At 39.6% G+C, this 12447-nt stretch overlaps 1 protein-coding gene across 1 annotated transcript in view; it reads left to right on the top strand.

Moving 5' to 3' along the window:
• Window positions 1-12447, top strand: part of FAM102B (family with sequence similarity 102, member B) — an 82483-nt gene that overhangs the window by 58801 nt on the left and 11235 nt on the right. The window contains exons 6-9 of the mRNA XM_010830939.1: window positions 8263-8366; window positions 11902-11997; window positions 12086-12275; window positions 12375-12442. Coding sequence (XP_010829241.1) covers window positions 8263-8366; window positions 11902-11997; window positions 12086-12275; window positions 12375-12442 — 458 coding nt within the window. The remainder of the gene's footprint in view (window positions 1-8262; window positions 8367-11901; window positions 11998-12085; window positions 12276-12374; window positions 12443-12447) is intronic.

The following is a 12447-nucleotide window of genomic DNA, read 5'->3' as shown; positions in this document are numbered from 1 at the left end:
ATGAATAAAATATATATATATATATATATTATAAATATAAATATATATATATATATATATATATATATATAGGTTGGAAAGATCCCCTGGAGAAGAAAATGGCAACTGACTCCAATATTTCTTGCCTGGAAATTTCCATGGACAGAGGAGCCTGGCAGGCTATAGTCCATGGGCTTGCAAAGAATTAGACACAGCTGAGCATACACACACCATGTCGTGCCATACATATTTTATAAAGATGAAAATATATACAGAGTGCATCAGGCAAAATGCCAGGCTGGATGAGTCACAAGGTGTAATCAAGATTGCTGTGAGAAATATCAATAATCTCAGATATGCAGATGACACCACCCTTATGGCAGAAAGCGAAGAGGAACTCAAGAGCCCCTGATGAAGGTAAAAGAGGAAATTGAAAAAGCTGGCTTAAAACTCAACATTCAAAAAGCTAAGATCATGGCATCCAGTCCCATCATTTCATGGTATATAGATGGGGAAACAATGGAACCAGTGACAGACTTTCTTTTCTTGGTCTCCAAAATCACTGCAGATGGTGACTGCAGCCATGAAATTAAAAGACACTTGCTTCTTAGAAGAAAAACTATGACAAACTTAGACAGCATATTTAAAAGCAGAGACATTACTTTACCAACTAAGGTCCGTATGGTCAATACTTTTTCTAGTAGTCATGTATGGATGTGAGAGTTGGACCAGAAAGAATGCTGAGCACCAAAGAATTGATGCTTTTGAACTGTGATGTTGGAGAAGACTCTTGAGAGTCCCTTGGACTGCAAGGAGATCAAAGCAGTCAATCCTAATGGAAATCAATCCTGAATATTCATTGGAAGGACTGATGCTGAAGCTGAAGCTCCAATACTTTGGCCACCTGATGCAAAGAGCAGACTTGTTAGAAAGACTTGTTAGCAGACTCTGATGCTGGGAAGGATTGAAGGCAGGAGGAGAAGGGACGACAGAGGATGAGATGGTTGGATGGCATCACCAATTCAATGGACATGAGTTTGAGCAAGCTCCAGGAGATGGTGAAGGACAGGGAAGTCTGGTGGGCTACAGTCCATGGGGTTGCAAAGAGTCAGACATGACTGAGCGACTGAACAGCAACAACAACACAAATCAGTTCTTGATTAAAATTATGCATTTTCCAATAATTTAGCCTTCCTATTCTTTTTTTTCCCAAATGATAATTTCCTGGCTTCTTTCCTTATTTACTGCTCTTTGGGGACTAAACAATTTTTGGTTTCTTAGGTAACAATATGTTTTCCCAGTGTAATCAGTTTAGAGTGAAATGAGAAAAAGAGCAGCAAAATTTAGTAGAAGAAAATACATTCATTATTCTTTCTTAGGAGCTTTTTAATGACTGTTCCCTTTCTGGCCCTTTCTCTGCCACTTCACCTATTTGTGAAACTCAAGTACTGAAGAGGTCCAAAATAGATCATCTTATATTCTGTATTATCTCCACAAACGTAATTCTGGTAATCTAGAGTTTATAGAGAAAGACTTTCATGACTCACTAGAATAAACAAACTTTACCTAATCCTAAGATACATAAAAGTATTTCTCAGAAGACTCAAACCCCTAATATATGTTTTCCCTTTGAGTATCTAAAATTGTGCAACTGTCTATGAAAAAGGAGCCACTGTAACACATCCATGTACTTCTTATATTGAATATGGATTGAATTAAAAAATGTTTGAACTCCTGATGAGAAAAGTGAGTTATTTTTACCAGGTTTTATTTCAGTGTATATCAAATATGTAAAATGACAGTACTTCAGAGCTGAAACAAGTGTTGGAAATTGTCTGGTGACTTTTTTTCCCAGAATACCTATCCACAGAAATCCTTGGCACAAATATATTAGGAGTCCCCTATATATCATTTTTCTGTTGAGGGGAAAAAGATATAGTACCTTACTACCCCTGAAGTTGCTAAGAGAGCGTCATGAAGCTAGTTTTAAAAGTATGAGTATAATCCAAGTTCACTTTATACCAACGAGGACCCTAAGGCACAGAGCAGTTGAGAAACTTGACTATTTGTCTGCAGGACAAAGATATAAATAAGTTTGGGAGAGGGTCATTGTGCTATTCTCTGCTTTTGTCTGTCTTTGAATTTTTATAAGTTTTCAAAAATCTACTAGAGAAATAAATGAGTATACAGATCCTTAGCACTCTGAGTTAAATTCTAGTTTTTATATTTTATGAGCAGAAGATCTGTGACTTAGATCAAACAGTTTTTCAGAAACAAATTGTATACTAAAGCCAGTACGTGTGAAGAAGACAGCTGGTAAATCAACCTCTAACCACTTGCCCTAAACTCCATTTTATAGTTCTCTGCTGCTGCTGCTAAGACACTTCTGTCATGTCCAACTCAATGTGACCCCGTAGACGGCAGCCCACCAGGCTCTCCTGTCCCTGGGATTCTCCAGGCAAGAACACTGGAGTGGGTTGCCATTTCCTTCTCCTATGCATGAAAGTGAAAAGTGAAAGTGAAGTCGCTCAGTCATATCCGACTCTTAGCGATCCCATGGACTGCAGCCTACCAGGCTCCTCCATCCATAGGATTTTCCAGGCAAGAGTACTGTAGTGGGGTGCCATTGCCTTCTCCTTTATAGTTCTCTACAACTCATCAAATATCCACCAGCTTTCATAAAAGAATGAAACTGACTCTGAAAAGTAAGCCAACCACTAATGCTGATGAAAAAGATACTTGGAGAGAGAAGTTATGTACTGTATTGGCATTTAATGATTTGGTGGTAAAGCAGATCTAGGGATGATGTAACCCTCTTGAATAGCTTAGGGCTTTAGAGCGTTCATATTCTAGAAGGAAGGCAGTTTTCCATTTCTCAAAATGATTTAATGAATATTAGTCTCCCAATTTATTTCTTGAAAGAACTCTATGATGTGATATTATTAACTCTGTAATGTCAGGACATGTCAGAGATTAAGGAACTAAGTTGTCCATGACCCCAGGATTCACTGATTCAGTACATGTGTATTGATTGCCTACCATGTGCTAACCTTTACCAAACTCAGTTAAGACTAACCCCTTGCTCTGAAGGATTCACTATTTATATGGGCGACAGCCACACAACATAGGATATTATTGAGGCATAGAGGATGGAGTCCTTAACTCTTCTTCTTTGGAAGCCAGGAAAGTCTTCACTGAGGGGATGACACTGTGCTAAGTTTTAAAGGATGAATAGGAAAACCATGAAGCAGAGGAGGTAGGTAGAGACACATCAGGAAGAGAAAACAGCTTGCATAAGTTTATAGCATTGTTACAGGGCATGGAGAGAATATTTTTGAAATACCAAGCAGGTAGTAGTGTCGTTTTAGGAGATCATTTTTCACTTACTTTTAACATTGTTGTTGTTGGTTGGTTGGTGAGTCATGTCTGACTCTTCTGCAATCCCTTGGACTATAGCCTACCAGGCTCCTCTGTCTATAGAATTTTCCAGGATCTTCCTGATCCAGGGATCAAACCTGCATCTCCTGCATTGGCAGGTGGATTCTTTACCACTGAGCCACCAGGGAAGCCCACTCTTACATTACTTGAAATTCAGACACAACTGAGCAACTAAGCACACAAAATAATCCCATTCCTTTCATTCTGAAATTGAACTACATTAAACAATTTTTGATAAGAGATACAAAAACATTTTCAGAACAAAAGGGGTAATTTAGAATAAAAATGTGGCACATGATCAGCACTCAGTGATTATGGATTTAACACCACTGAGTTGTCTAGGGAGACTGAGATTTCAGATTCTAAATTTGCCTTAATGTCAGTCCCTATCGTTGATGAATTTTCACCATAATGCCTAGTTGCCCCAGTATTAAAGCAGTTGGTACAGATGGCTGAAACTATCAAGGGTTGGGGGTCTTAAGATTTTTTGAGACTGCAGAACAAGTGGTGCCAAGTTGAAGGAATAGCTCAAAATATTATGGTTGTGAAGTCAGGCTGGACAGGAAGGAGCAGAGCCAGAGGGAGACTGATGGAGAGGGAGAAGGGTGAGAGTGTTGAAGGGTTGGAAAGCAGGTCTAAGAGGTAGAGGGGTGGAGACACTGCGAGCTGGCCACCTATGAAAGGCAAAACAAAGGATCTGGCTTTAAAAATACAAGAATTTAGATAGGCAGGCATGGGTCACCATCGGTGATTAGTGACTGTGGCTATACACTCCATTCTTGGTATTTATTTTACATATTATATAGTTTTTCCCACAGATTATTATGATACTGAATATTATTCCCTTGCCATACAATAAATTCTTATTGCTCACCTATTTTGTGTATATAATCATATGTATCTGTTAATCTCATACTCCTAATTTATCCCTCCCCTTCACCTTTGATAACCATAAATTTGTTTTCTATGTCTCTGAGTCTGTTTTGTATATAGATGCATTTTGTTTTATTGTTTTAGATTCCACATAAAAGTGATATCATCATGTTTGTGTTTCTGTATCTGTCTTCACTGAGTGTTATATTCTCCAGGTTCATCCATGTTGCTACAAGTGGCAATATTTCATTTTTTTTGGTTGAGTTATATTCCATTGTATTTATGTACCATGTCTTCTTTAGCCAGTCATCTGTTGATGGGTACTTGTGTTGTTTCCATGTCTTGGCTAATGTAAATAAATAGTGCTGCTATGAACACTGGGGTGCTTATTATGTCAGAGAATGTTTTACCTATGTTCTCTTCTAGGAGTTTTATGACAGCATGTCTTACATTTAGGTCTTTAAAACATTTTGAGTTTATCTTTGTATGTGATGTGAGGGAGTGTTCTAATTTCATTGACTAACATATAGCTCCCCAGCATTCCCAAGACCACTTGTTGAAGGGTCTGTCTTTCCTCCATCATGTATCCCTGCCTCCTTTGTCATAGGTGTAGGTGTGTGGGTTTATTTCTGGGCTCTTTGTTCTTTCATTAACCTATATGTCTGTTTTTGTGCCAGTACCGCACTGTTTTGATTAATGTAGCTTTGTAGTATGATCTAAAGTCTGGAAGTGTTACACCTCCACCTTTGTTCTTTTTCCTCAGGATTGCTTTGGCAATTTTGACTCTTTGTGGTTCCATATACATTTAAAGATTATTAATATTTGTTCTAGTTCTATGGAAAATATTATGGGTAATTTGATACAGATTGTTTTAAATCTGTAGATTGCTTTGGGTAGTATGGCCATTTTAACAATATTCTTCCAATCCAAGAGCATGGTATGTCTTTCCATTTCTTTGAATCGTCTTCAGTTTCCTTTATCAATGTTTTAGTTTTCAGTGAATAGTTCTTTCACTTCCTCGGTTAAGTTTATTTCTAGGTTTGTTTCTTTATTTTTTATCCAGTTTTAAATTGGATTCTTTTTTAGTTTTTTGTATTTCATTGTTAGTGTAAAACAATGAGTTCTATATATTAATCTTGTATCCTGCTATCTTCTTGAATTCATTTGTTAGTTCTAATAGTTTTTTGTGGAGAGAGAGGCAAAACCTAAGATTCTAGTTTGGTGACTTTTGGATTGTGGTGGCATTCACAAAGGGACTATAAGAAGAAAACAGATTTGGGAAAAGAATATGAGTTGAATTGGACAAAAAATTGCAGGATAAATAGTTAGATATCCTAATAGAATATGCAGTTGTGGAATTTAGGAGACCCTGGAATAGGAATAATCTATCAATTAAATAGGTTTAATGCAAATCTTTCATGCAAAGATAGGCACAATAAAGGACAGAAATGGTATGGACCTAACAGAAGCAGAAGATATTAAGAAGAGGTGGCAAGAATACACAGAAGAACTATACAAAAAAGATCTTCATAACCCAGATAACCACGATGACGTGATCAATGGACTACAGCCAGACATCCTGAGATGCAAGTCAAGTGGGCCTCAGGAAGCATCACTATGAACAAAGCTAGTGGAGGTGAGGGAATTCCAGTTGAGCTATTTCAAATCCTGAAAGATCATGCTGTTAAAGTGCTGCACTCAGTATGTCAGCAAATTTGGAAAACTCAGCAGTGGCCACAGGACTGGAAAAGGTCAGTTTTCATTCCAATCCTAAAGAAGGGAATGCCAAAGAATGTTCAAACTACCACACAATTGCACTCATCTCACACGCTAGCAAAATAATGCTCAAAATTCTCCAAGCCAGGCTTCAACAGTACGTGAACCATGAAATTCCAGATGTTCAAGCTGGATTTAGAAAAGGCAGAGGAACCAGAGATCAAATTACCAACAACCGTTGAATCATCAAAAAAGCAAGAGAGTTCCAGAAAAACATCTACTTCTGCTTTATTGACTACGACAAATCCTTTGACTCTGTGGATCACAACAAACTGGAAAATTCTTAAAGAGATGGGAATACCAGACCACCTTACCTGCCTCCTGAGAAATCTGTATGCAGGTCAAGAAGCAACACTTAGAACTGAACACGGAACAACAGACTATTTCCAAATCGGGAAAGGAGTACATCAAGGCTATGTATTGTCACCCTGCTTATTTAACTTCTATGCAGAGTACATCATGCAAAATGCCAGGCTGGATGAATCACAAGCTGGAATCAAGATTATTGGGAAAAATATCAATAACCTCAGATACGCAGATGGCACAACCCTTATGGCAGAAAGCGAAGAAGAACTAAAGAGCTTCTTGATAAAAGTGAAAGAGGAGAGTGAAAAAGTTGGCTTAAAACTCAACATTCAGAAAACTTAAGATCATGGCATCTGGTACCATCACTTCATAGCAAATAGATGGGGAAACAAAACAGTGAGAGACTTTATTTTTTGGGCTCCAAAATCACTGCAGATGGTGACTGCAGCCATAAAATTAAAGGACACTTGTTCCTTGGAAGAAAAGCTATGATCAACCTAGACAGCATATTCTAAAGCAGAGACATTACTTTGCCAACAAAGGTCCGTCTAGTCAAAGCTATGGGTTTTTCCAGTATTCATGTATGGATGTGAGAGTTGGACCAGAAAGAAGGCTGAGCACTGAAGAATTGATGCTTTTGAACTGTGGTGTTGGAGAAGACTCCTGAGAGTCCCTTGGACTGCAAAGAGATCCCAACCAGTCTATCCTAAAGGAAATCAGTCCTGAATATTCATTGGAAGGACTGATGCTGAAGCTGAAGCTCCAATACTTTGGCCACCTGATGTGAAGAACTGGCTCATTTGAAAAGACCCTGATGCTGGGAAAGATTGAAGGCAGGAGGAGAAGGGGATAACAGAGCATGAGATGGTTGGATGGCATCACCGACTCAATGGACATGAGTTTGAGCAATCTCTGGAGCTGGTGATGGATAGGGAAGCCCGGCGTGCTACAGTCCATGGGGTCACAAAGAATTGGACGTGACTGAGCAACTGAAGTGAACTGAATGCAAATCTTAAATGTCTGTATCCCCAAGGACCTAAATAGCATGAGAATTCCTGTGACACAGTAAGGTATTTAAGTTGCCACTTAATGGGTCAGCTTCATGATCTCCCTTCACCCACCTTCCTATTGTATTTCAGGTCACCAAGGGATAGTCTCTAGAGAGATGTGATTTTCCTCTAGATATCAACCTCAAAAGATTAAGAATGTTTTCTTTACCAAAAAAAAAAAATTGTGCCTAGAAGTCAGTCTCGCCCCTCCCTGCTTCACAGCTTCTATATGGAGACAGGAGCCTTGAGTGAACGAATGAAACTATATTCATCGCCTACTCCCGAAGAATCCAGCCCCCAAAATCAATTGTAAACAACTAGGCTCTTTATTGACTCTCCCTCAAGCAGGTGGCCTGTGTACACAGAAGCAGATGGAAGATAAAACCATAGATGATTTAAGTAGATGGAGCCAACAAGAGATCTTAGCGTCGGAGGCGTGAGGTATCCCCTGCAGCCTCAGCTACAGAGGGGCTTGTGCCGCCACCTCCAGGGCACAGACACATCCCTGCCTGGCCTGAGAATCAAGCTGACAGTTGGAGTCCCTGCACCACACTCCTGGGAATACACCTCCTCTCTTTTCTCTGTGGAGGCAGTGTCCTTTCTGGTCTTACTTCTTTTGTCATGTAAAAAACTTTTTTCCCTCATGAATTTTAATCAAGTTTTGAGGAATGCGCGTACATTATTTTGTTAATTTTTGTCACTTTCATCCTCAAAGAGGCGACATTACCAGGCACCCTTACTGAGGCTGTGCACTGACTACATAATCCATCCCTTAACAACATTTCAAACTTTCACATTCACCATCCGTCAAGTTCTGATCCTTGGGAATGTTTGTTTGCAGGCCTCCTTCTACATCAATGTGTATACCAATTGCTGGTGAATCTGAATCTCTGGAAGAAGACAGAAAAGGTGGAGAGACTCTCAAAATTCATCTTGGGATAGCAGGTATGGATGTGTCACTTACTCATTTTCTAGTTTGTGAGTAATGGTACTACCCTAAAAGATTCCCAAAGCCCCTCCCAGATTTGTAATTCTGTGAGTATATATGACTTGAAATGAGCCAATAAGTATTAGCAGAGTTTTAATCATGCAATTTTTCTTTAAGCCAGTGCTTCATTTTGTCCAAAGGGTATGTCATGCTTTGATGAATTAAAAGCTCAATGTTGCAGTGATGCTCCCGGCCCCACCACTGTATGCCTCTGCTGCCCACAGATCCAATAGGACACTACAGGGGTGTGCACATTCCCATGGCTTCTGCCAGTCACCTTTCAGGTCATGCTTCTCTTCCACGAATCACGTGCCCTCTGTCAGTGGCTCCCAAATATTAGTGCACATCAGAATCACCTAGTGGGCTTGTTAAACCATAGATTGCTGACACTGCAGCCAGAGTTTCTGATTAAGTAAATCCAGATTGGAGCCTGAAAACTGCATGGCTAAGTTCCCAGGTGATGCTGCTGCTGGGATCACTTCTCCAGACAAACTCATAGTCAGAGGCTCCCCCCCCCCAGTGTAAAGCAGGTAAGGGGAATGTCAAGTTGGCTGGAGAAAAAGCACTCGTGAGCTTCCTTTTTTATCCCATGCCATGTGACCAGGGTTATTATTTGAAAGAAGAAGAAAGGTGTAGTGATACAATTAATGTTTTCAGCACTCCTTAGATTGCAAAGATAAGGTTTCTTATACGTAATGAGGATTATGATATTGCCTGATTTGAGATCAGTGAATTCTTTGTGACTTTTAACTCTCCTGTTAGCTCCTTCTCTTCAGTATTTAAACATTTGGAATTCTTTCTCATGTTGGAAACCAGTCATCAGCCCTATATCATTCTCTATCGCCTGTTCCTCCTTGGGCTCCTACTCTCCTCCTCTCTCCATGCCCACCATCTTTCTCTCACACTTTTCATAGCCAAATTTCTAGGAATAATATACTGCCCAATTATTCCTAAACACATAGGATTCTGACTTCTGTATTCTGCCCTCTCTTACTGTCAAATCTTGTGGGCGTTTTTTCTGTTCTCATTTGAATAAATTGGCCATTTATTCTTTCTGGAAACTTTCTCTTCCTTTGGCTCCCGCTTCTCTTCTCTAACTTCTCAGAGGCTTCTCTATCTTCTTCCTCCTTCCTCTTAAAATATTGATGCTCACCGGGATTTGGTTCTCTCCATTCACCCCACCCTGGGCAATGTCACTGTACCTTCAATTTAACTATCATGTAAATATGAGTGAGTGTGTTTGATTTACAAATCTGTGTTGCCTCCAAAACTTCATCCTGACTCCAGGCACATGTTTCCAAATGCTTTTTGGAAACATCCACTTCATGTCACATTAGACTGAACCCCATCTGTTTAACTTTTTTCTCAGCAAGCCTCTAAGCTCCTCATGATCAGGTCTTAATTTATCTTTGGGTCAACAGCGTAATGGCCAGGGACACAGTAGAAATCTGTGACCAGTGGACGGGTGTCCTCAGGTGTCTTAAATTCCACATGCCTGGCACACCTTCATAACTCTTCTGCCTGTGTTTGTGTTGCAGTTATCCTGGCACACACATCTAGTTAGTGATGAAGCACTGTCATTTGTGCCTGCTCAGCATGTCTCAGCTGAATTATTATGAAAATCTTTACTCCTTCACCTTCTATCCATCCTGCTGCCAAGGTGATCTTCCCAAAATGTCAATCTAGTCAAGTTACACCCTTGCTTGAAGCCATTGGATTATTTCCTTCCTTAAACTCATAGAGATAAGTCCTTCATTATCAGGTATCTGCTCATCTCTCTTTCCTTCAGTCATAGTTGGGTATATGCCAGCTTTACGGAACTATTTGCCTTTCTACAGACAAGGCATGCTTTTTCCCACCTAATCTAGCCAAGAAATTCCTATATATTGTTAAAAACCTGGGGTTAATCTCCAACAGAGGTCTTTCCCCCATTACCACATAGTGTTCGATGTGTTTGTCCTTTGGAGCTCTTGATAGCTTCTTTTTGGTGCTTGTATTTTGGTACTTGGCACATGAAGCATATATTTTATTTATTTTGTACCCTTATATCTTGTACAGTATTGGGCATTGACCTGCTAAGAGCTTAATAAATATTTATTGAATGAACATATTTAGAAAACCAGTAAATGGATGAATTAAGATCTGAGCTAGCCCTAGGAGTAAAGTGTATAATTCTTGATATGAACCAACTCTTCGTTCAGAATTTGCTGTACTGGGGCTTAGGACCACTGTCAAGCAGGACTAGGGATGCTGGTTTGCATCTGTACCTTACAGTCTGTCCAGAAATGAAAAACCCTTTGCAGAAGGTCCAGGCCACTCCAGTAGCTTACTTACTTGGCAGCATTTGTTGGCCCATCTGTGTTCAATATCATTTATAGAGCTGTTGTTATAATTGTTATGTTACTCATTTGGGTTTTATTTTGCCTGTAAGTGAAAAACAGTTCAGTTTTCATATATTTCACCCTAATGAAAATGGCCACAGTTCTGCATTCTGTAGAAGAAGCCTAGTTCTGAAAATACACAGTTGGCATCTGGAATATGCACATTATTAGGGAAATAGCGAAGTGGATTTGACACTGCTTTTTTTGTACATTTACTTTGAAACTGAATACTGTAATCAATTTCTGCAGAACCTTATTCTCAGTGGTATATCACATGCTGTGTTGTTTTAAACCATAGACATTTGTACAAATTATAGCCTAGCACTGACATCTCTAATGGAAAAGTCACAAAGTACTCTTTAGCCTCCCGTCGTGATAGATTCGGGAAGCAAGATTTCCTCAAACACCACACAAAATCCTGGCAATTCTGTGAGAATTCAGAAGAATCCATCTGACTCCCTTTAAAAAAAATATTTATTCTTTATTTATTTGGCTGTGCCAGATCTTAGTTGTGGCATGTGGGATCTAGTTCCCTGACCAAGGATCAAACCTGGGCCCCCTGCATTAGGAGCATGGAGTCTCAGCCACTGGACCACCAGGAGTCATTTGACTCCTTTTTATCAGAGAAATACTAAATATAAACACTGAAATAGTTTTATTTAAGATAGAATGCTATTAAATCTTATGAAAGGTAGCATAGCACTTTGGTAAACTGAGGTATTTAAATTCTTTGTACAGTATTTCTTACAGTTATTTACATTGTACTGATTTAAAGGAATTTCACTCGATAATGAATTTAGCAGCTTCTGAAATCTCTAAATTGGGCTTCCCTGGAGGCTCAGTGGCAAAGAATCCACCTGCAATGCAGGAGACCCAGGTTTGATCCCTGCGTCGGGAAGATCCAGTGGAGAAAGAAATGGTAATCCCACTCCAGTATTCTTGCCTGGAGAATCCTCTGGACAGAGGAGCCTGGCAGGCTACAGCCCATAGGGTCACAAAAGAGTTGGACATGACTTAGCGACTAAACAACAACAAAATCCATAGATTAGAATACATATAGACCATTGACTTGTTGACAGTAAGAGTAACATCATGTTATGACGTATTGCAGATCTCTCAGCAAAGAGTGCCTCTGTTCCAGACGAACTTGGTGCCTGTGGACATTCTAGAACATCAAGCTATGCAAGCCAGCAATCGAAAGTGTCAGGTAGAGGCTAAGAGCGGTGCAGGGAGGGCAGTTTGGTTGCAGTGTATTTGATACTAGTGTTAACAACCAGAGTGATTTTCTCTGACAGGGTATAGTTCCTGCCACTCCCGGTCATCTAGTCTCTCTGAGCTCTGCCACAGAAGAAATACCTCAGTGGGAAGTACATCAACAGGAATTGAAAGTATTCTAGAGCCATGTGATGAAGTTGAGCAAAAGACAGCTGAACCAAGTCTTGATGTAGCAGATAAAGAAGATACAGCTTTAGAAATACTCAACAGGTATCATATTGGACTCACTTTAAATGGGGGGAAAAAAAAAAAAACTTTGATTTTAATGACATACTAAAGGGAGGAATTTTTTTTTAATTATTTTCAAAGATGCCCAGTGAAGCAAGATTCTGTAGAATCTCAGCTGAAGCGAGTTGATGATACCAGAGTGGATGCAGATGAT

Source organism: Bison bison, unplaced genomic scaffold (genome assembly GCF_000754665.1).
Source record: "Bison bison bison isolate TAMUID 2011002044 unplaced genomic scaffold, Bison_UMD1.0 scf7180017864519, whole genome shotgun sequence".
NCBI lineage: Eukaryota > Metazoa > Chordata > Mammalia > Artiodactyla > Bovidae > Bison > Bison bison.
This window is presented reverse-complemented; position numbering and strand designations above follow the sequence as displayed.